Raw genomic sequence first — 25,660 nt, forward strand, 5'->3', positions numbered from 1 at the left:
ATGAAAAATAAATACATAAACACACACAGAGACTTAAAGTCAGGGGATGGAAAAAAGTATTCCATGCAAATTGAAATCAGAAGGAAACTTGAGTATCAGTGCCTATATCAGACTAAAGAGACTTTAGAACAAAAATTGTTATTATAAGAGACAAAGAAGGACATTACATAATGGTTATGGAATTGACCTAAGAAGATGATATAACAATTGTATATATATAATCCCAACACAGGAGCACCTAATAAAGCAAGTGTTAACAGATATAAAGGAAAAAAACTATACATTAGGGGACTTCAACACTACACTTATGTTAATGTACAGATTATCCAGACAAAAAATCAATAAGGAAATATTTACCTTAAATGACATATCAGATTAGATGGATAAAAAAAATAGATGCCACTAAATGACCACTGGCTCACTGAGGAAACCAAAGAAATTTAAAAAAAAATCCTGGAGCTATATAAAAGTGAAAACACAATTATCCAAACTTTATGGGATACTGTAAAAGTAGTTCTAAGAGGAACATTTATAGCAATACAACCTTACCATTGGAAATAAGAAAAATCTCAAATAAACAATATAAACTTACATCTAAAGGAACGAGACAAAGAAGAACAAACATAACCCAAAGTTAGTAGTAGGAAAGAAATCACAAAGATCAAAGCAGAAATAAATGAAATTAAGACCAAAAAACTGGTTATGTGAAGAGAGAAACAAAGTGGATGAACCTTTAGCTAGACTCATCAAGAAAAAAGGAGGGTCCAAATGAGGACTAAGAAAGGAAAGGAGAGTTACAAATGATACCATAGAAATACAAATAATCGACTTGGGGCGCGCGGGACGGAAGCAGAGTGAAGGCGCCGGGGAGGTGGAGGACGAGCCCCCTCAGGTTACCACCAAAGAACATGATTTTGGTCTAGGGGCTCCAGTTTCTGAAGCTGAAAAATACCAGAATATTCTCCAGCTACAGCAAGAAGTGAGAAATCAAGACAAATTCATCTCTACACTGAAATTACAGGCATTTGGATACCTTCGTGATAGAAAAGGCCCTTTTCTTCATCCGTTGATGGTTTGCTAGTGGGCTGGGAAAGGAAGCTGTGGTCCTCCACTTTAGTCAGCAAATACTTGATTGATTTGGTATCAGTATTTAGCTTAGTCAAATTGAAGATCTCAAACAGACAAATCATGGGTTGGAAGAATATGTTAAGAAACTCTTGGATAGTAAGGAGGTGGTAAGCAGTCAAGTAGATGATTTAACCAGCCACAATGAGCATCTTTGTCAAGAACTGATTAAAACTGACCAACTAGCAGAGCAACTAGAAAAAGAAAAAAATTTTGTGGTGGATACCGCTGACAAGGAACTTGAAGAAGCAAAGATTGAGCTCATTTGCCAGCAAAATAATATAAAAGTATTGGAAGATACAATAAAAAGGCTTAGATCTATAATTTTAGAGACTGAAAAAGCACAAAATAAATCTCCTTCCAGACTTGATTCCTTTGTCAAGACTTTAGAAGCAGACAGAGATTACTATAAGAGTGAAGCTCAAAATTTGAGAAGGATGATCAGAAGTAGATCTAAAAGCCCACGACGCCCATCTCCATCTTCTCGGGGTACAAACTGTGATGTAGAGCTTTTGAAGACAACTAGAGACCGTGAAGAACTCAAATGCATGCTGGAAAAATATGAGCGTCATTTGGCAGAAATTCAGGGTAATGTCAAGGTTCTCACATCTGAGAGAGACAAGACCTTTCTTCTGTATGAGCAGGCACAGGAAGAAATTGCCCGACTTCGACGGGAAATGATGAAAAGCTGTAAGTCTCCTAAATCAACAACAGCACATGCTATCCTCCGGCGGGTGGAGACTGAGAGAGATGTGGCCTTCACTGACTTGCAAAGAATGACCACAGAACGAGACAGTCTGAGGGAGAGGCTAAAGATTGCCCAAGAGACAGCATTTAATGAGAAGGCTCACTTGGAACAAAGGACAGAAGAGCTGGAGTGTACAGTTCATAATGTAAAGAAAAGTCACTTTTGCACTTTGGGCTATAAACTGTCAGTGGCTCCCCACTTTCCCCTTTTTCTGTGTTCAGAAAAGTTGGTTTTCTCAGATAGCATTTGCAATCCTAAGATGTTTAAGGTGGTGTATATGCTGTAAATTGTCACTTTTTCATTATTTATTTTCTTCTAAAAACTGTGAGTAAAGTCTTTTTTGTGTCAAAAAAAAAAAAAAAAAAAGAAATACGAATAATCTTAAGAGACTGTGAAGAGCAACTATATACCAACAAAATGGAAAACCTAAAAGAAACTGATAAGTTCCTAGAAATGTACAATCTTTCACAACTGAACCAGGAAGAAATACATAACATGAACAGAGCAATTATCAGTAATAAGATTGAATCCGTACTTAAAAGAAGACAAAACAAAACCTCCCAACAAACAAAAGTCTAGGACCAGATGGCTTCACAGGCAAATTCTGCAAAACATTTAGACAAGCTGACACCTATCCCTTTTCAATCTATTCCAAACATACTGAAGTGGAAGGGATAATTCCAAATTCATTCTACAAGACCAGTGTTATCCTTGTACTAAAACTGGATAAATAAGACAAATAAATAAAAATGCAGCCTAATATCATTGATGAACACAGATGCAAAAATCCTAAAAAAAAAAAAAATACTAGCAAATCAAATTCAGCAATACACTTAAAGGGATTGTACACCATGAGCAAGTGGGATTTATCCCAGGGATGCAAGGATTTCTCAGTATCCACAAATCAGTGTGATACACCACATTAACAAACTGAAGAATGAAAAACATCTCAATAGATCATCTCAGTAGATTCGGGGAAAAAAAAAATCTTTTGACAAAATTCAACATCAATATAAAACTCTCCAGAAACTGGGCATAGGGGGAACATGTTTTGGCATAATAAAGGTCATACATGACAAGCCCACATCTAACTTCTTACTAAATAGTGAAAATCTGAAAGCATTTCCTCTTAGATCAGAAATAAGACAAGGATGTTCACTTCTACCACTTTTATTCAGCATAGTATTAGAAGTTCTATCCAAAACTATCAGAAAATAAAAATAAAATAAAAGGACTCCAAATTGAAAAGGAAAAAATAAAATTGCCATTGTCTGTAGATAACTTGATACTAAACACAGAAAATTCTAGACTTCATCAAAAAACTATTAGAGCTATTCAATAAAGTGGACAAAGTTGCAAATACAAAATATATATATGTGTGTGTGTGTGTGTGTGTGTGTGTATATATATATATATGTATATATATATACATATAAATCTGTTGCATTTCCATACACTAAGAATGGACAATCAGAGAAATTGAGTAAATGATTCAATTTACAGTCACATAAAGGAAAATAAAATACCTAGGAATAAACCTACCTAAAGGGGTAGAAGACTTGTACTCAGAAAACTATTAGACTGATGAAAGGGACTGATGATGACACAAACAGGTAGAAAGATATATGGTGTTTATAAACTGGAAGAATTAATATTGTTAAAATGCCCATACTACCCAAAGCAATGTAAAGATTTAACATAATTACTATGAAAACACCAATGTCATTTTTCACAGAACTAGAACAAATAACTTTAATATTTGTATAGAAACACAAAAGACCCTGAATAGCCAAAACAATCTTGAGAAAGAATAACAGAGCTGGAGGTATCATGCTCTTAGGCTTCAGACTATACTGCAAAGCCACAGTAATGAAAACAGTATGAAATTGGCAAAACAATAGATACATAGGTTAATAGAACAGAGTAGAAAGCCCATAAATAAACCCAGGCACTTACAGTCAATTAGTCTATGACAAAGTAGGCAAGACCATATAATGGAGAAAAGACAATCTCTTCAATAAGTGGTGCTGGGAAACTGGATGGCCTCACATAAAAGAATGAAATTAGAACATTTTCTCCTATCATATACAAAAATGAACTAAAAATATATTAAAGATTTAAGTATAAACCTGAGATCATAGCACTTCTAGAAAAAAACATATGCAAAACATTTTCTGACATATGGCAATGTATTTTTGGATCTGTCCCTTATGGCAAAGAAACAAAAACAAAACTGAACAAATGGGACCTAATCAAATTAAAAAGCTTTTGTACAGCAAAGGAAACCTTCAATAAAATGAAAAGACAAATTAGTGAGCTGGAGAAAATATTTACAAATGATATGACCAATAAAGGGTTAATATCTAAAATATGTAAACAGCTAATAAAATTCTGAATTCAGAAAACAAAAGAAAAATAAAGCAACCTTACTGGAAAACCCACACAAAACCTGAATAGACATTGTTCCAAAGGAAACATACAGACACACAGGCCCATGAAAATATGCTCAACACTGCTAATTATCAGAGAAATACAAATCAAAATTGTAATGAGGTATTACCTCACATACTCAGAATGGTTATATCAGAAAGAGCCCAAATAACAGATGTTGGTGATGATGCTAAGTAAAAAGAACACTTGTAAAAAAAAAAATAAAAAAAAAAGAACACTTGTAAAGTGCTTATGCAAATGTAAATAGGTGCAGTCACTGTGGAAAACAGTATGGAAATTCCTCAAAAACTAAAAGTAGAACTAACCTATGATCCAGCAATTCCACTGCTGGGCATGGATCTGAGGAAGATGAAATCACTAATTTAAAAAGATATATGCACCCCAATGTTCATAGTAGCAATATTTAAAATAGCCAAGATATGGAAGCAACTTAAATGTCTATCAGCAGATGAACAGATAAAGAAGACACGGAATATTACTCAGCCACAAAAAGAACAAAATTTTCCATTTGCAACAGCCTGGATAGCCCTCAAGTGTATTGTGCTTAGTGAAATAAGTCAGACACAAAAGACAAATACTGTATGTTAACACTTATATGTGGAATCTGAAAATAAAACAAACTAGTACCTGCCTCTTGAGAAACCTGTATGCAGGTCAGGAAGCAACAGTTAGAACTGGACATGGAACAACAGACTGGTTCCAAATAGGAAAAGGGGTACATGAAGGCTGAATATTGTCACCCTGCTTATTTAACTTATATGCAGAGTACATCATGAGAAACGCTGGGCTGGAAGAAGCACAAGCTGGAACCAAGATTGCCAGGAGAAATATCAATAACCTCAGATGTGCAGATGACACCACCCTTATAGCAGAAAGTGAAGAAGAACTAAAGAGCCTCTTGATGAAAATGAAAGAGGAGAGTGAAAAAGTTGGCTTAAAACTCAACATTCAGAAAACTAAGATCACAGCATCTGGTCCCATCACTTCATGGGAAATAGATGGGGAAATAGTGGACACAGTGACTGACTTTATTTTGGGGGGCTCCAAAATCACTGCAGATGGTGACTGTAACCATGAAATTAAAAGACGCTTACTCCTTGGAAAGAAAGTTATGACCAACCTAGACAGCATATTAAAAAGCAGAGACATTACTTTTCCAGCAAAGTTCTGTCTCGTCAAGGCTATGGTTTTTTCAGTAGTCATGTATGGATGTGAGAGTTGGACTGTAAAGAAAGCTGAGCACCGACGAATTGTTGCTTTTGAACTGTGATGTTGGAGAAGACTCTTGAGAATCCCTTGGACTGCAAGGAGATCCAACCAGTCCATCCTAAAGGAAATCAGTCCTGGGTGTTCACTGGAAGGACTGATGCTGAAGCTGAAGCTCCAATACTTTGGCCACCTGATGCAAAGAGCTGACTCATTTGAAAAGACCCTGAGGCTGCGAAAGATTGAAGGCGGGAAGAGAAGGGGACAACAGAGGATGAGATGGTTGGATGGCATCACCTACCGAATGGACATGAGTTTGGGTAGCCTCAAGACTTGGTGATGGACAGGGAGGCCTGGCGTGCTGCGGTTCATGCGGTCGCAGAGTCAGACATGACTGAGCAACTGAACTGAGTAAATACAACAAAAAAGAAACAGACACAGGTGTAGAGAACAAACCAGTGGTTATCAGTGGGGAAGGGCAAGATTTGGGTAGGGTATTAACAAACTGCCATGCATAAAATAAAATAAAGTACATAGAATATGTACTTTACTGCAGAAAGAATAGAATATACTACACTGGGAATATAGCCAATATCATATGAAGACTATAAATGGTATATAATCTATAAAAATTTTTAATCGCTTCTCGGCCTTTTGGCTAAGATCAAGTGTAGTATCTGTTCTTATCAGTTTAATATCTGATACGTCCTCTATCCGAGGACAATATATTAAATGGATTTTTGGAATTAGGAGTTGGAATAGGAGCTTGCTCCGTCCACTCCACGCATCGACCTGGTATTGCAGTACTTCCAGGAATGGTGCACCTCCCTTTGGGGGGAATAAACTTTGTTTAAAAAAAAAAAAAATTTTAAATCACTATGCTGTGCAACTGAAAGTTATATAATATTGTAAATCAACTACATCTCAACTAAATTTTTTCATTATTTGGCTTGATAATGTCTGTATTAATTTCATGACAGTAAGCCTCAGTTAAAGTTATGATCCTAAGCTCTGGAAGTTGCTGTTTTCCTAGGCACCAAAAAGATTCAAGAGCCAAGGGAAGATTATAAATATGCCACAGTACAGTGACTGTCACTGAAGACATACAAGGGGATTTAATTTGATTGTAGAAAGTGTGAAATAAGCCCTTATCACCATAACTTTACTCTTTTGGCTTAGCTTCAATCTTTGAACTATTTGAATTGGTCTGAATAAAGCTTATCAATTGTACATCTTGGTTTATTTAAACCAATTCCTCCCCGCTTTGCCTCTCTCTCTTTCCTCATACACTTCATTTTGGATTTAATAGGTCATTGACTGAGCAAAAATCAAGTTGTTCACACCAAGGAAACCAGAATTGAAAGAGACACATGCACCCCAATGTTCATTGCAGCACTGTTTACAACAGCTAGAACATGGAAGCAACCTAGATGTCCATCGGCAGATGAACCGATAAGGAAGTGTGGTACATGTACACCATGGAATATTACTCAGCTTAAAAAAAAAATGGATGTATTTGAGTCAGTTCTAATGAGGTGGATGAAACTGGAGCCTATTATACAAAGTAAAGTAAGTCAGAAAGAGAAACACCAATATAGTATATTACTGCATATATATGGAATTTAGAAAGATGATAACGAGGAGCCTAAATGCAAGGAGGCAAAAGAGACTGATGTAAAGAACAAACTTTTGCACATGTGGGAAAAGGTGAAGGTGGGATGATTTGAAAGAATAGCAGTGAAACATGTATATTCCCTTATGTAAAATAGATCACCAGTGCAAGTTTGATGCATGAAGCAGGGCACTCAAAGCCGGTGCTCTGGGACAACCCAGAGGGATGGGGTGGGGAGGGAGGTGGGAGGGGCGTTCAGGATGGGGGACACATGTGCACCCATGGCTGATTCATGTTGGTGTATGGCAAAACCCACCAGAATATTGTAAATTATCCTCCAATTAAAATAAATAAAGTAATTAAAAAAATGAAGTTGTAGATATAAGTCAGGCTAATACTGTTTCTACACACACAAGTATACACACCCACACATATTCACACACATATACACATACATACACACATTGGCTGCAATGCACAGCTTGCAGATTCTTAGTTCCCCATCAGGGATTGAACATGGGTCCTTAGCAGAGAAAGCATGAAGTCCTAACCCCTGGGCCACCAGAGAATTCCCACAAGTTATATTTTGTACAAAAGCTATCTACTGTCAAAGGAATACTTTATGGAATTATAAATTCTTATGTTTTCATGGGACTTTATATGCAATCTTTATTTGAAGATATGAGCTCTGCCATTACTTGCCTAGAATGATAGGTTAAACACCATAACTATTAAGGTACTTATGCTAGTTTGACCCCAGTGAAAAGGAACATTATTTCTGGAAACAATCTTCACTGTAAAAATTAAATTATTTCCATCAGACCCAAAGCCACTTGTAGTTATTAATATGCAATTATAGTTTCATTAGGTTTGAAGTGTAGAATTAATTACCATTTTAACATTTGATCTTGTCTTTATATTTTATATTATAAATATGCTATTGAAGCCTTTCCTTTAGGTACAATACATATTAGGACTCTTGAATATATTGCACTTAAATGGAAAGTGTCATTGTCAAAATCGTATTGAAGAGCAATGTTAAATAAGTACAGTATTTATAGAAGTATCAATAAGAATAATATGAGAGTCATTTATTTTCCAACCAACAAGGGGGCTTAGACTTAAATTTCATGCTCTCACCATTTTCCTTGGCATAATTGGAATGTGCTTTAGAGGACAATAAATGCATTTCCAAAAAATGCACACTATTGAGGAACAGAAACAGTCAGAAGTACGTGGCTTAACTGATGTCCTGAGGAACAGCTGGAGGTCCTACTACATTATGCTGCTCCTTCACACTGGGAAAGAAGAGCGTGAGAAGCTCTCTGTTGCTGGGGAAACATTCACCATCACCTTTTCTTGTTGGAACCGTGCATTTTCCCAGTTACATGCTCAGAATTTGTGAATAATCATCTACTCCAGAAAGAAGTGGGGATTCTTTGGAGAAGTGAGGAGATTTTGTAGCCTGTGTTGAATTGCATCTCAAATTAAAAAGCACTGATGTGTCTACTGAGGTGAAATTTCAGCCACCATGGGTGGCAAACTCACAAATTATCTGCACATTATTATTTGATGTGTATTGATACTAAAATTAACATCATCTAGATTGACACATGGAGTCAGGGTGAGAAGAGATGAGGAGTCAGGCATGATGCTGGTACTCTCATTTAAGTATGTAAAATACCTGAAGATATCATTCAAAAAGAATTCACACATATTAAGCACAGAGCTGGGCTTCCCTTGTAGCTCAGCTGGTAAAGAATCTGCCTGTAATGCAGGAGACCCAGGTTTAATTCCTGGGTCAGGGAAATCCCCTGTAGAAGGAAATGGCAACGTACTCCAGTATTCTTGCCTGGATAATCTCATGGACAAAGGAGCCTGGCAGGCTACAGTCCATGGGGTCGCAAGAGTCGCACATGACTTTGTAATTAAACCCACCACCAAGCACAGAGCTAGGAAGAACACTGCTGCTGTTTTAACAGATGACGAGGTTGAGCCACATTCAAATATTCCCCAAGAATTTATATCCAAATCTATTGCCTTCCTCTCCCCCAAATAACTTCAGAGTTTCTGTGTTTTCAATTAACTGGGTAAGACAAACATGGATATTTCAATTACCCATCGAGTCAGGGTTTATCTGAAGCTGAGTGTGAGAACAATAATTGGCTTGTTTAGAAAACAGTTCTTACATTTGAAAGGGAATTTAAAAATTGCATCAAGTTAAATACACATGTTGAAATTCTGTTACAAAGTTAGATAAAGGAAGGAAATAAGTGGACTTCTGTTCCTTATTCTATAAATTGCACAAATGATAGAAATAAATATTCAGTTACTGACCAAATTAAACAAGGCCTAGTTACAATGGGTTGAATAGTGTCCTCCCAGAATTCATGTCCACCTGAAACCTCAGATTTTCAGTTCTTTGTAAATAAGAGTCTTTGCAGAAGTAATCAGTTAGCATGAGGACTAACTGCATCATGTTGGACCGTAAATTTCCAATAACTGGTTCCCTTTTAAGTAGAGAGGGGAAGCAGATGTACACAGGAAAGAAAGGCATGTGATGATGGAGGCAGAGATGAGTGTGACCCAGCTTCAAGCAAAGGAATGCCAAAGATTGTTGCCAACCACCAGATGCTAGAAGAGAGTCACGGAAAGGATTCTGCTTCAGAAATTCCAGAATGAACCACCTTTGCTGAAACCTTGATTTCAGATTTCTAGCCTCCAGCACTGTCAGATAATAAATTCCTGTTGATTTAAGTCACCAATTTTGTAGTAATTTGTTATGGCAGCTTTAAGACTTTAATGCATTAGTTAAAGGATAACACAGTGTATAATTTGCAAAAGTCAAAGGAAGCTGGGCCAATTTTTTTATGCATGATTCTTTGATAAGAGAAATCTGTGCTAATCCTTGGTCTAGGCAAGATGTTCTGAGGTATGTTAATCCTCCCAATATTATCTTGAGACATTAGATTGCCTCCTTCCCCTTCAAAAAAAGAAAAAAAGAAAGAAAGAAAGACATTAGCAAAGCTTACACTAATGTTAACATGGAAAATCTTCATGTGGGCTGATTGTGTATGGGTTGTCATGTATTACAGAAAAATTTGATGACACAGGTTCTTACATCCTATATACTAAAGTAAATACTAACTGATTTAAAGAGATATTTAAAAAATTAAGAAAAAATTAAAGAACATAACAGTATATTTTATGATATCAGAAAAGGGAAGAAACCCCAAACAATATAAGAACAGATTATATTTTGGCTACATTTCACTAATTAAAGTTTGAAAGTTTTGGAGGAAAATGTAAACGATGAACTGATTTAAAGTTCAAAACTGTAACCTGCCATTAGCTCTTTGCAATTCATGTATAGCAGATCAATTATGGATAAGAAAACACTAATTTTGTTTTAGGGCATCATTCATTTTCCAGATAGTATCTTTGCTTAAGTAGTATACCCAAAGGTGTTTCATACTGTTGATTTGGTCCCAGTTTGCTTAGATTGTTCTAGCTTCAAACTTACAGTAATTTAATGATATGGCTTTCCTGGTGGCTCAGACAGTAAAGCTTCTACCTGTAATGCAGGAGACCTGAGTTCGATCCCTGGGTTGGGAAGATCCCCTGGAGAAGGAAATGGCAACCCACTCCAGTATTCTTGCCTGGAAAATTCCATGGACGGAGGAGCCTGGTAGGCTACAGTCCATGGGGTCGCAAAGAGTTGGACACAACTGAGACACTTCTCTTCAATGATATTTAACAATTTGAGCTTCAGCATGATATATTGCTCTAATTTATTCTTGTCTTTGTTTTTTTTCTGAATATTTTAAAATATAAATATGACAGAATCAGTTATTTGTTGCTAACAAACATTCCCCAAATTCAGAGCTGATGCATATTGTAACCATTTGAATGTGCCGATCTCATCCTATTGCTAATGGTGTGGCTGGACTGGCCCATGTAGTTCTTACTATGACTGCAAGACACCCTCAGCCATAACCATCAGGAAACTTTGAAAGAGACAAGGTTTATTACTTATAAGTCATGGAAATTACATGACATACCTGAAGCCACATATCAAGGGCACGGGTGGAGAGAGATTGAAAATATGTGGGTCTGGGCTTCTGCTTTTATTGCGGTCATGGATTGGTGGCCTAGGGTTTGACAGACTCATTATTTGTTAGTGAATTTAAAGCATAAAAGCAGAAATTTAAAGTACAGAAGGAAAGAATACAAGAGGGTTAAATGGTCAGTTATCTAAGGGGCCTAGAGTGGCAGTCCTGTAACTAACAGTATTATATTCAAGATGGCCAGCCATCTTAAAGTGGATGCCTTAGCAATCAAAGCTTAAGTCATCACCTGCATTACAAAAACAGAAAAACCAACTGTCACACTAAAATATGTTTTGAAAACTATGAATCATCATCTCAGAAAAAAAGCATATAATCTTACATATACACACGTATACACAAACACACACAATTACACACATGGTTTTTGTACTTTTTAAAACTACTCATGGTCTTCCTAAAATTCATCCTTAAATACTCTAATGATTCTCTGATCTTAAGAATTGATGCAAAAATTTTCTATAAAATACACTCAATTCTATCTTGTCTATGAATCACACACAAATAAAACATAAATATTATAAACATTAAACTATTAAAATAATATAGATTCTTAAAAATCAAATGCTTTTTCTTTTTTTAATACTATGATCTGTAGGGTATCTATGTAGAAAAGTTCTAAGTAAGTCATATAAATTTTTCAAAATAATTTCTTCCCCTATTGTCCTTTTATCTACAGACTATGAACTCTTGCAAAACACAACTCTCATGTCTACTTTCCGAAATAATTTGTCAGTCATTCAATTGACTAACATGGTTTTACAAAAGTATTATTTCTCCAAAAATCTATCTATATCAATGATAATATTCCAATATTTTACTATCTCCTGTGCATTTTTTTCAATTTAAATATTTTGCTTATTAAAAATAAAAATGCACACAATGGATGAAAATCACTGTATGTAGTCTTAATCCTTTTGGAATTATTATTCCAAAAGTTAAGTTCTCTGCTTAGAACCATACTTGATAAACAGTAAATTTCCAAAAATATATGTTAAATAGAATGTAATAATTCCATCACTGTATGAGTATTTTATTTCCAAGCTAATTTATTCATCTATATAAACAGAAAAGTTAAATATCTACCTTCCAGGATTGATTTATACATTAAGATAATTTATGTAATAGCATTTAACAAATTTCTTAGCATATAGGAAGATCCTAACATGGCTTTCTCTTCTTTTCTCTTAAATCTTAAATCTATGAATGTGATGCATGATGTGAATTATTTATGAATGATTGGTTTTTAAAATCCTTGGTTAAAAGAACTGAATTTGATAAATATAGTGATGTGTTTATTCTACTATGTTGGAACTAAATTGAATTTATAAAACATCAATTTAGGCACTATTTTCACATTTTATTAGATCTCAGTTTTTATTTCAAACTAAATGCTTGTTTATAAGGGAAATTTAGTAGGCACTGAAACTATCAAAAATAAGCTTAAAATTACCCTTATCCCCCTGCTTCACTCCTTCTTTCCCTCAAAGTTACATAAAGTGCTTTCCTCTCCCTACCCAATTTCACTTGCAATAAGTAACCATTATCAACAGTTGAGAGGAGGAACTCTGCAGAATTTTTAATACAATCTCACTTGGGTAATGTGTGGAAGAGTCCACGTTCGTTGAAAATGCCTTCCCTCTCTGTACTAGATACCTTTTCTTCTCTCCCAAACCCACTTCTCAGGTTTGATCTGTGTCCTGGGGGCGTTCTTGCTCTCTGTCTTCAATTTGGTTTCCCTGTTAAAGACAGTAGCAGAAGTTAAGAAAATGGGGAGAATGAGACCAAGGTTATTTGTCACCAAAGCCCTTTCATGAGCTCCCGTGCACCGGCTTTACCTGTCCAGGGTGAACCACAGGTCTGGGTGCCGGCTGCCTCATCCATGCGGCCACGTCTCTGAGTTAAAAGTCTGCTCTTCTCCTTCTAAGTTTAGGCTGAGGGGTGTTGTACAGCTTTCTGTTGTCAACACCCTTGAGATATTACATCTTCCTGTTCTTAAGCCCTTTGTGAATAGTTTTTGTTTTTGTTAAACTCATACATTTATATGTATTTCTGTATTTATGAGTATCTTCTCATTAGAATGTAGTATACTAGGTGAGTAAACTGTTTACATAGTTTTCTTTAGAGGCTTTTGTTTTCTCAATTGAGAAAATCACCACATAAACAACAGATCTTTATTACTTGCTTTTAAAGTGTCAAATTAATACCTTCTTTGTTCTGGAAAAAGAAATGGAATCCACCTGTATGTTGATATAAACATCAATAGTTATTCATATTTATGTACAAATTTATACAAATAATGATACTATACATAAGAATAGAGAGTGTGAGAAACAACAGAAACCCTCAACAAGTTCCACTAATTGAAGGTCATCAAACAAGACATTTTTTCACAGTAAAAAGTCATGAAAACTATCACTCTGACATGACCAATCACAAATGCAATCTTCTCTGTAAAGTGTAATGTTCTTTGAGAGAGCTTGGAAAAATCCTGAAGACGGATGACTTCTTTTGTTTTTGCTTTGTTTTTTTATTTTCTCTTTTGCAGATCTTTTTGTTCATTGTACATATTTCTATGCAGTTAGCTGAAATTAATCTTTCCCTTGAAAGCCCTCCTCCACAAACACCCAAAAATTCCATGAGCAACACTGCTGGGGCCTTCTACCATACGTCTGCAAATATACTGATATCCATTACCCACACTTTCCATACTTATTTCTTGACTATTTCTCATTCATAGTCATTCTCTTTCTTGTGATCTTGGATGAGGCAAGCCTTTTGAAAGGTTGGGTTTCTACAGATCCAAATTCTGGAGTGTACATATACCGCTAGCACTCTAGAATCAGCTGGGTATTTTCATGTTCAGGATGTTGTACTTTCAGTTCTGAATAAACTGACAGGCTGCTGTCATCAAGCTCTTGAAAGTCATTAACAGTATACAGAAGCATATATACTTTTTTCTGTGTTTTTCTATATATTCATTAGAATTCACTTTCTTCTTAATTCCTATAATTGCTTTATGTAAAAATATGTAGGCTTTCACCTTTCACTAAGATATCCCACTGTCATAGGAATGCGTCATACATTACCTGTGTCAAAACCACAATTGTCTAGTTGGTCACAGGGCCCTGTGGGAAGGTGTCAGTTGGTTCTGATTTTATGGATAGAAAGTTAAAGGACTGATTAGAATTGAGGAAGCAAACTGGCTATATAATGGTTTATAATTTATTGAGCTTGAACTTTAGCTCATAAAGCTTAACAGTGTTGTCTTTCTGTTTTGAAGATGTGGGGTCTAAGGCCAATCATCTACTCAGGATATGCAGAGGTCACTTTGGGAAACTGTCCTCTCAATGGGAGGTTTAACTGCACATCATTCATGAAGTCCCATGTTGCCCTTACTTCTAGGCCTTAATGCTGAGTAAGATGCAAAAGAATAATTTAAAATCTAAAATAATTACATAAGGAATATGCCTGTGAGTGCATGTTCAGTAGCTCAGTTGTGCCCAACTCTTGAGGCCCCTTGGATTGTAGCCTGCCAAGCTCCTCCGTCCATGAACTTTTCCAGGCAAGAATACTGGAGTGGGTTTCCGTTTCCTACTCCAGGGGATCTTCCCCACCCCGGGATCAAATCCATATCTCTTGTGTCTCCTGCACTGGCAGGCAGAATATTTTACCACTGAACCACCTGGAAAGCCCCAAGGAACATGCCTACATCCACTTTAACTCTATTTTCCTTTTTTAATCTTGGGTAAAATCGTTGGTATGTGGCTTGTGTAGCAGGTTGAATAACATTAGCAAAGATGTAATTGTAAATGAATAAACAAACTCAGTGCCTTTGTGTGAAGAAAGATGAGCAAAAGCATCAGAATGACTGAAGACAAGCACAAGGAAGGTCACTGACAGGCATCCGCATGCCTGTTCTCAGTTCACATTACAATATACAGTGAGGAGAGACCAATCGATGCTCAGAATTACTGCCTCCAAAGATCTTTCTGTTCTGAAAACTAATGACAGGTGACCATCAAAATATCTCAAGTCAATGCATTATATTTAAGGAATGTGGGACCTTGAAATAATGAGTTACATTCAAAATGCTCCAGGGTATAACAAAAAAATGAACACCTATTTTTCTTTGTTTTCACAACAAAGGCATTATGCAAAAAAAAGAGAAGCACAGATCGAGAAGGTTCCAAGCAGATAACAGGTAGTCTGAAGGCTGCTTAGAACATGGAATAATGTAACGTCAAGTGTATTTGTGTTTGGCTGAGAGTGGAGTGGTTAAGGAAAAGCTAAGTATTTTCAAAATTATTCTTTCAGGGCTTCCTACTCAGTGGATGTAAAGAATTAATACCATTAACTGAGGAAGCCACTGACACTGACTTGCTAGAAAAAAACACAGAATATGGAGCTATTTTCATAAAAATAACACCATGGTGGAGTCAGTACTTTTTCCAACTCAGAATTCTAGTAAATTAGAGAGCCCAGTGGAGGAGAGTCAGTATACTAGAGAAGGCTGAATTTAGTATTAACAGGCAAAAACACTGAAGTTAGACTTTGTTCCTCATTATAAATTCTTAAGTTCCCAAACTCTTAGCTTTTAAACAGATGAAATGAAATTTACCTCAAAATCTAGCTTTTGAGGTATATGTGAAGGTACTGTTAGGTAGGAAGTTAGGCATGAGCAAGGAGGGGTGGCCTGGCTAAAAGGAATGCAAGCTGATCTCTATACCCCATCCCATACACACCCAGGAGGGCACACAGATACCCTACAAATAACCACAGAGACTTTTCCAACACCTATACATGGCCCTAGGAACACAGAGGATACAAAATAACCACAGGGGCTTCTCCCAGTAACTTTAGGCAGCTAGGAGCCTATTGCTGCTAAGTCGCTTCAGTCATGTCCGACTCTGTGCGACCCCATAGACGGCAGTCCACCAGGCTCCCCCGTCCCTGGGATTCTCCAGGCAAGAACACTGGAGTGGGTTGCCATTTCCTTCTCCAATGCATGAAAGTGAAAAATGAAAGTGAAGTTGCTCAGTTGTGTCCGGCTCTTAGCGACCCCATGGAGCCTATCAGGGGTTCATAAATAATCTACATATATATACATTTGATTATAACAGACTGAATTATGGGAAGACATAAACAACAGAGCCTGCTGCTATACAACTTGCAACTGTCAGCTGGCCTTGAGCATATGTCCATTTCCATTCCCTTTCATTGACCGGTTGTGGGTATAAGCCCTATTGGTTGCACAGGGGGCAACCAAAAGGAGGAAATGGGAAGTATAAAAAGGGGAAGTCAAGAGGGAGAAGAGAACTCCTTTGGGTTCGGCCTGCTCCCATGTCTTGGGAGTGTCTGTCTAATAAAAGATCTGTCTGCTTGAGACGAACTGAGCTGTAACTTGTCTGTTGTTTTAAAGCCTTTAGTCCATCATTTCAAATTTTTGTTGCAGTGAGACAAGAACTGAGGAAGAAAAATAAACTGACCTGACAGTATTATAACACATTAAAAAAGCTTCATGTAACTTACAGCACAAAGACATTAAGTTATTTACAGTTTGACTACTACTACAGAATTGTGACACAGTGCAGATCAAGTAAAAATAATAGATTAAATTTACTATTTAAGTTCATCAATTCCTTTCATTTTAGAATCAACCAAAATCTGGCTTCCAGTGTGGTTTTTGGTGACTAAAATCACTAATTAACTTTTAATTACTGAATCTAATGATCACCTCTCACATCACATATTTTTGTTATATTAGCATATGAATATTGCTTCTCAAATTCTACTTTTGTCAATCTTTCTCCATCTTTGGTGATTCCTTGCTACTTTTATTATATCGATATTTTTCTACTTTTTAGTCTAATTTACTCAGTGAAGTTCCATATTCAGTTACAACGTGTCAATCATACACACCACCACATACACATAACTACATACACAACAGATATCACTATCTATATTGAGCTCCACAACTCATGTTTCCAATAAGCTACTCAGTGTCTTCCCTAGATAGCCTTTAGTGCAAGGAATCTGACATTTCCAAAGACTTAAATCATCTCCCCAAACAAGTGCCAGCAACTCAAAGACAAACTTGAATCCTCAAATTACATATAATTAGATTCAAGTAGACAAACATAACTGTCCTATGTAAGCAAGAAAATTTTAGATTGAATATGAACAGGATGATTAAAAAAAAAAGAAATTACAAAATCCTAATGTAAAATCTGAAACTGTGAAAAATCATATTTTTGTGGTTAATGTCAATGAGAAATTGACAGAAGAATTAGTCATTTGTTTTATGCTATAATGTACACATATACTTCATTCTTTAAATTTATCACATACACAGCACGCTTTTAAAATATACTATACATTTAATATACATATAATATATATACATGTGCATTATTTTTATGTATATATATGTATGGGCTTCCCTGGTGGCTCAGCAGTAAAGAATCTGCCTGCAACGCAGGAGCCGCAGGAGACCCAGGTTCTACGCCTGGGTCAGGAAGATCCCCTGGAGAAGGTCACGGCAACCCACTCCAGTATTCTTGCCTGAATAATTCCCCGGACAGAGGAATCTGACGAGCTAGAGTCCGTGGGGCTGCAAAGAGTCAGACATGACTGAAGCAGCTTGGCACGCATGCATGCGTATCTAGGTAAGTGTGTACCTATATATGTAAAGTGACAGTCCAGAGATCACAAATAGATGTTGTTATACATGTATAATATTATACTCTTTGGAAGTTACCATAATTAAAAGCAATATGCTAGTGACAGTCCAAAAATTATTCTTAAAACCTATAGAAACCTATAGCAAATAATTTCACTGATAATATAGTAGCTTCCTATTATATATGTAAATAAACACTGTAATGAAATAGCTAAAGAAAATAATTCACAATTTAAGAAGAATAAAGCCACTATCTTCATATCCCTGAATCAAATGTATTTACAACACCATCTCTCATATAAATAAGATAAATGGCAAACTTTATTTCAAATGCATCTGATGGATTATATCCTAAATTTTAACATTAAAGTGTTTTATAAAATATATCCCCTGGTATTAAATTTGGCCCAATTTTGTCACCATAACCCACAAATTATGAAATGTCGAGAGAAAAGTAAAAATTACATTATTTAAAAACATAGAAAGATAAAAACATTTAATATGAATAAAGTAGTAAAAATAATGAATAAAGTAGATTGTAAAAATGATTTTAAAACATGAAGAATGAGGTAACTAAGTTCATAGAGTAAATCTAATTGTATTTAATGTTTAAATTCAGATGTAATGAATTTACATTGTAACAAACTTAGTTCATACTTCTGAGAAACCCTTGTGAATTTACACAGTACAGTAAAGACAGTAGAGAAAAATGCCCATAAATCCATGAGCCCATGGCTACTAAATCTATTTACCAAGGAAGAAAATTCTTGGCTTTTACTAGCAATGGTTTGTCATAAGATATCAAATATGAAAGCAAGTATGTAACTCATGCTAAGTTAAAGTAAGCAATAAAACATTTTTGAAATATTATAATTTTCACTTTGATATGAATTCCTACATCTGTCATTTATAAATCATCCCTCTAAATGTTTTCAGTACTGAAAGGGATCTGAATGCCTTACATTCAAATTATGAATAAGCTTATTAATATAAACATTATATTTTTCAAGAAAAGTAATCAAATCCATTCTTAAATCGAAGCTTTGTTTGCTTTCAACCAAAAATCATTTCACAAATTCCTCTCATACTTAATTGCAACAGATCCACATTAGATTCTATTCTACTCCATATCCAAGAGACAAGTAGTTACATTCAGTCCTGAGAGAGGAAGCAGGAAAATTTGTTGTAGTTCCGAATCATAATTTCAATCAAATTGTGGCCTGTCGATTAAATGAAATACTTTAGCAAAAATGTATTGGGCACCTTTCATGTAACAATCATTTTTAGGTGCTTTATGGATTAATTATAGAAGTGGGACACAATTTATTGAATATTTTATGTGTGTGTCATTAGGGAAGGTTTTGTATTTTCTGTCATTCTTTTACTTGTATTTGTATATGCTACGAAATAGCCTAGTGAAAGTGAAAGTCACTCAGTCTTGTCCAACTCTTTGCGACCCCATGGACTATAGAGTCATGGAATTCTCCAGGACAGAATATTGGAGCGGGTAGCTTTTCCCTTCTACAGGGGATCTTCCCAACCCAGGGATCAAACGCAGGTCTCCCGCATTGTAGGCAGATTATTTACCAGCTGAGACTCAAAGGAAGCCCAAGAATACTGGAGTGGGTAGACTATCCCTTCTCCAGTAGATCTTCCTGACCCCAAAATTTCTACATATGCTGTTAATATTTCTCTGGATAGATAGACAGCTAGGCAGGCAAACAAACATCATAGATTTATAGTTTCTTCTGCTCTGAATTAATTGAAGTTTAACATTTATAAACATTAACATGGGTTATATTAATTTAATTTTATGCACAATTACCTGTGTGTGAATTGTGATTTAAGTTGCCAAGCCCTTTCATCTTTTAAATCTTGCAATAGTCTTTTTTTTTCTTTTCCTACTTTTCCATTGCTAAGCAAATAACTATACATGTATAATACTGGAATTATGCAGATTCCAACTGAAAAAAGGAAATAAATACATAAAGAGCACAATCATTAATTCTGTGTAGCTAAGGATCAAAAGCCAGTGAAATGTCATACAATTAAAATTTTTGGAAAAGCAAAAGAACTGTCAAGAATATCAAGTGTGTTTTATGATCTTGACAGGAATTCTGACTCATTCTTCAAGTAATACACTAGTAATGTCAGCAAATGACAAGGTGTTTGCATTTTCTGAGTTTTGTGACCTACAATTATATGTAGGAGTCTAATAATTTAAAGATATATTTGAAATTTTAAAAATAATAATCAACTTAACACATAAGTTCTTGTTGAAGTCAGGACTGTGCATGTTGTACAGTGTTAACTGTCTCTAACAAAAGGCCAAAATCCACATACAGAATTTACATTTTTAAACCATTTTACTGAGGTACGACTGAAAAAAATCTGTATATATACATAGGACATACAATCTCATGAGTTTGGAGATAAGTATATCCCCTTGAGACTGTCACTACAATATATGCCATAAACATCCATCACCTTGGACAGTAACCTTTCATTTTTTTTGTTGTTGTGCTACAATAACACCCAACATAAGATCTACCCTTTAGCAAGTTTGAAAGAATACAATATAGTATCATTAATCATAGGCATTATATGGTACATTAGATTTCTATGACTTGGTCATCTTGTATAGATGAAACTTTGTACCTTTTGACAAATACCTCACTGTTTTCCCTTTCCATCACCTCTTAACAACTATCATTCCACTTTCTGCTTTTATTTTAGATTCTTCATATGAGTGGAATCATGTAGTATTTATCCCTCTATTATCGTCTTAGTTCACTTAGCTTAATGTCTTTGAGGTTTATCCAAGTTGTAGTAAATATTAATAGAATTTACTTTGTAAATGGGCTTCCCTTGTAGCTCAGATGGTTAAGAATCTGCCTGAAATACAGGAAACCCGGGTTCAATTCCTGGGTCAGGAAGATCCCCTGGAGAAGGAAATGGCAACCCACTCCAGTGTTCTTGTCTGGAGAATCCCATGGACGGAGGAGCCTGGTGGGCTACAATCCATGAGGATGTAAGAGTCATACATGACTTAGCAACTAAACCACCACCACATTTGTAAATAGTCATACATATATAATAAATAGTAATTGATATGGTTCTATTACTTTCTAGTCATATATCAAGCATCCTTTCTAAACGAAGTATTCCTCCACTTAACTTCAGAATTGTGTTAATAGTGAAAAATATTTCACCTTCCATTTCTTCTTAGTTGGAAGTATTTTCATATTTGAAAGAAGTATGTTCTTATACATGCAAGAAGTGTGGAAGATTATGCCTTTCCTTTAAGAAACCTCAAGCAACTCTATGCAATCTGTATCTTAAAGTAGTCTTTAATTGTCTCAGTGATTCATTAAACTGTGGGTTCATATCAACAGGGAAAAGTTCATTCCCTAGGTAAAAACTGGTATTGTGAATTTCAGAGCATAGTTAAGCAGTGTTCAGCAAACATTCTCAGATGAGGGAGCTGCTATCCTCTCATGGAGAAGGTCATCATCGGATGTAGATTAGCATGGGCAGTGCAGGACTGTGCATGGTCAATGACAGTTATCAGTAAGGTGGGTATTTCTCAAGCTTAAAAAAAACAAACAGGGTTCACTAATGTCCTTATATTTTAATTTCCTAGAACATACTAAAAGATAAATATGATAGTCACTCTTGAACTATAGGAACTTTTGGAGAATCTTGAAAACTTTAAACAACTCTTAATTACAAAGCTGGAAAATGGTGCTCACTTTTCCCCTTAGAAATCTCTGATACACTGAAAGAGTCTCAAGGGTTATGAGAAAATAATAAAATTTGAATTTTCTCAAGTCTTTAAGCTCTCACCTAACTCAGTCAACCTGACAGCAATACTTGCAATTTTACTTGAAAACTGCCTCATCATAAAACACTTCAGGGGGTAATTTATTGCATTTTTTCGGATGCATTCATGCTTAGGAGCAGTTTCTCTGATTGTTGCTTTGTTGTTTAGTCACTAAATCATGTCTGACTCTTTGCAACCTCGTGGACTGCAGCATGCCGTCCTCCCTCTCCTTCACTATCTCCTAGAGTTTGCCCAAGTTCATATCTATTGACTTGATGATGCCATCCAACCATTTCATCCTCTGCTGACCTCTTCTCCTTTTGCCTTCAATCCTTCAGCACGTCAAGGTATTTTCCAATGAGTTGGCTGTTCACATCAAGTGGCCAAAGTATTCGAGCTTCAGCATCAGTCCATCCAATGACTATTCAAGGAAACCTAAAGGTTTCCTTTAGGACTGACTGGTTTGATCTCCTTGCAGTCCAAGGAACTCTCAAGAATCTTCTCTAACACCACAGTTCAAAAGCATCAATTCTTCGGCACTGTCTTCTTTACAGTCCAACTCTCACATCTATATATGACCACTGGAAAAACCATAGCTTTGACTATCTGGACCTTTGTTGGCAGAGTTATGTCTCCGCTTTCTAATATGCTGTCTAGGATGGTCATAGCTTTTCTTCCAAGGAGCAAGTGTCTTTTAATTTCATGGCTTCAGTCACCATCTGCAGAGATTTTGGAGCCCAAGAAATCACTAGTGGCACACACATTTCTAAATGCAAAGGACATTTATATCCCTCTATAAATCACTGAACTGGGACAAAACATTGAAGATTCATATTACCAATTTCCCCTTACAAATAATCTAATTCTTCAGTACTGAAACTTGGGTGTTCTCCAAATGTTCAATTTTTTCTGAAAGTCCCATGTTTTTTTCTCTGCTGCTCTCTATGCCTGGAAAATCCTATTTAATTCTTCTATGTATTTCCCTCTCTCAATTCAGCCATTAAAACCATCATAGGAACTTGTCTTCTCTGAGAAGCTGCCCTTAAGTTTGTTAACGATTTTTACTCACAGTGCTTCTGACACCAAATATGTGGATTTCTTTTCCTTGCACCAACCAATCCTTCAACTCTCTGGATACCAGTTGGGTACCCTAGAATTCAATATAATTCTGATGCTAACCAACAAGAGTTCATGCAGATTTCATAGATGAAGAACTCAGTTCCACAAGACCACTTTTGCTTCAGATGCCAACTACAAGTCTGGGTCTCCCATACTTCTGACAAACCACCTATAAAGCCAGGAGTTCCCACGACCTGCTCCTCAGATTTGGTAATTTGCTACAATGGTTCACAAAACTCAGAAAGGGACTTTGCTCACTATTACCAGTTTATTATAAAGAATGCAGCTCAGAAGAGTCAAATGGAAGAGATGCGTAGGGAAAGATATGTGGGGACGAAGCAGGGAGCTTCTGTCTTATTTCAGAAGCACCAGCCTTCAAGGACTTTGATGCATTCACCAACCCAGACCTCTCCAAACCTGGTGGTAGTTGTTTAGTCGCTCAGTCATGACCAATTCTATGCAACCACATGGACTTCGGCCCTCCAGGCTCCTTTGTCCATGGAATTTTCCAGGCAAGAATACTGGAGTGGGTTGCCATTTCCTACTCCAGGGGATCATCCCAACCCAGGGATCAAACTTGCAACTCTGGTGTCTCCTGCATTGGCAGGCAGATTCTTTACCACTGTGCCACCTGGAAATTCCCCCAAACCTGGCAGGAGGTATTAAACAGGCACAATCAATTAAATCATTGACCACCGGTGATTAAATTCAATTTCAGCTCTCTCTCTCTTTCCTAATAGTCAGGGGGTAGGGCTGACCAACTCCCATGCTTGAAGCTATCAAGAGTCCCCCAGCAACCAGTCATCTTATTGTCATAAAAATGGCATATACCACTCAAGGGTTTTAGAAGTTCTGTATCTAGAACTGCGGGCAAAATACAAATATATATTTCTTATTGTATCATACGGTAGTTTGGTGCTCTTTTTTATGCCTCAATATTCATATTTCTAAAATCTCTCTGGAAGTTACACATAAAGGGAGGAGGATTCTTTAAATACTTGGTAGAGAAGACATGCTGTTATGTTTTGTCTCCACTGACAGAGATAAGAAAGAATAGTTCAAAAGTCAACCTCCAAAATTCAGGATAGCAAATGTTCTGAAATTCATGTACTGATTCTGCTATCAATTAGAATTCTTATTTGAGTGCCTCTGTATTATTTGCCAGGAAGGATAGTTGGAGGATTGGTGGCCTTTATTTACTTTGAGAATTTTTTTGAAGATGCTCTTAACCAGTCCTGTATACCTAGGCCAGAGCTCTATAAATCTGAACACACAGTATATTTGCTTTGTAGCTACAAACATTTCTTTCAACATGTTTCTCTTTTATTACTTACTAGGGTTGGTTTGGTCACAACATATTTCATTTATTACTGTGCTCCAATTTAATTTCACTGAAACTCTAAAATACACACTGAGTCATTGCGATAGTGTCCATATTTTCTCTATACTTTAAAGACTACTTCCCCTAGTTAAAAATCTGCAATTTAGATGAGATGACTGTCTCTCGAAATCTCAACTCTCCAAAAAATATACAAAAAGATACGGAAGATTTGGATATTCCTATATCTTTGAAAGGAATATTTTAATTAAATATTTTTAAGTAGGAAATCCCAGGCCTAATGTTGCTACTGTTTAATTTTTTTCAAACATTTAAAGACAAGGCAAAACAAAAACAAGAAAATTGTTCATATTCAAAATATATAGTAAATTTCAACAAATTTATTAAAAAGGACACACAATTAAAAATGTGCAAAAGACTGAAAAAGACACTTTACAAATGTGGATTTTGAACTGGCCAATTACCATGAAAAATATTCAACATCATTTTTCATCTGAAAAAGATAAAATATTATAATTAATTACTATTACTTATGTCCCCTACCACCATGACTAAAATTTAAAAGATGGATAATATTATATGTTATTTAGTATGTGGAACAACTGAAGCTTTTGTACACTATGAGTATAAAATGGTAACCACTTTGAGAAGACGTTTGACATTATCTACCAGCAGGAAACATTTTCATGCTGATGATCCAGAAGTTCTACTTCTAAGTCTAGAACCAAGAAAAAATGTATACAAATGTATACCAAAAGACACTTAACAAAATGTTGATCCCAGCACTCTTCATAACTGCCCCAAACTAGAAACTCAGTGTTCATTAACTGTAAAATGGATATATAAATTGTGGTATATTTAGTCAATGCAATTCTATGCCATACATGACAATGAATAAACCACAGCTATATACATCAACATAAATGGATCTCACAAACGTGGCATTTAGAAAAACGCCAACAAATAGAGTATTTAATACATATTTTTATAAATCACAGGAAGATCCTCTATGACACACCTCCCAGAGTAATGGAAATAAAAACAAAAAGAAACAAACGGGACCTAATTAAACTTAAAAACTTTTGCACAATGAAGGAAACTATAAGCAAGGTGAAAAGACAGTCCTTGAATTGGGAGAAAATAGTAGCAAATGAAACAACTGACAAAGAATTAATTTCCAAGACATACAAGCAGCTCATGCAGCTCAATACCAGAAAAATGAACAACTCAATCAAAAAGAGGGGAAAAGACCTAAAAAAATATTTCTCCAAAGAAGACATTACAGATGGCTAACAGACACATGGAAAGATGCTCAACATCACTCATTAATCAAATGAGTGAAACATTAATCAAATGAGTGAAACACAAATCAAAACCACAATGAGGTATATCTCATACTGGTCAGAATGGCCATCAATAAAAAGT

General features: G+C 35.8%; 1 protein-coding gene and 1 non-coding gene across 2 annotated transcripts; both read left to right on the forward strand.

The window, feature by feature from the left end:
* Positions 1–885: 885 nt before the first annotated feature.
* On the forward strand, positions 886–2,213 carry LOC122427475 (testis-specific gene 10 protein-like). The gene is made up of 2 exons (XM_043446988.1): positions 886–1,445; positions 1,516–2,213. The coding sequence occupies exon 2, from the start codon at positions 1,563–1,565 to the stop codon at positions 2,157–2,159; it is 597 nt and encodes a 198-aa protein (XP_043302923.1). The 5' UTR covers positions 886–1,445; positions 1,516–1,562; the 3' UTR covers positions 2,160–2,213.
* A 3,955-nt stretch (positions 2,214–6,168) lies between these two features.
* On the forward strand, positions 6,169–6,359 carry LOC122427871. Its single transcript, XR_006265572.1, has one exon. It is a non-coding gene; the product is annotated as a U2 spliceosomal RNA (small nuclear RNA).
* Positions 6,360–25,660: the final 19,301 nt, after the last annotated feature.

This window comes from Cervus canadensis, chromosome 25 (genome assembly GCF_019320065.1).
Source record: "Cervus canadensis isolate Bull #8, Minnesota chromosome 25, ASM1932006v1, whole genome shotgun sequence".
Classification (NCBI taxonomy): Eukaryota; Metazoa; Chordata; class Mammalia; order Artiodactyla; family Cervidae; genus Cervus; species Cervus canadensis.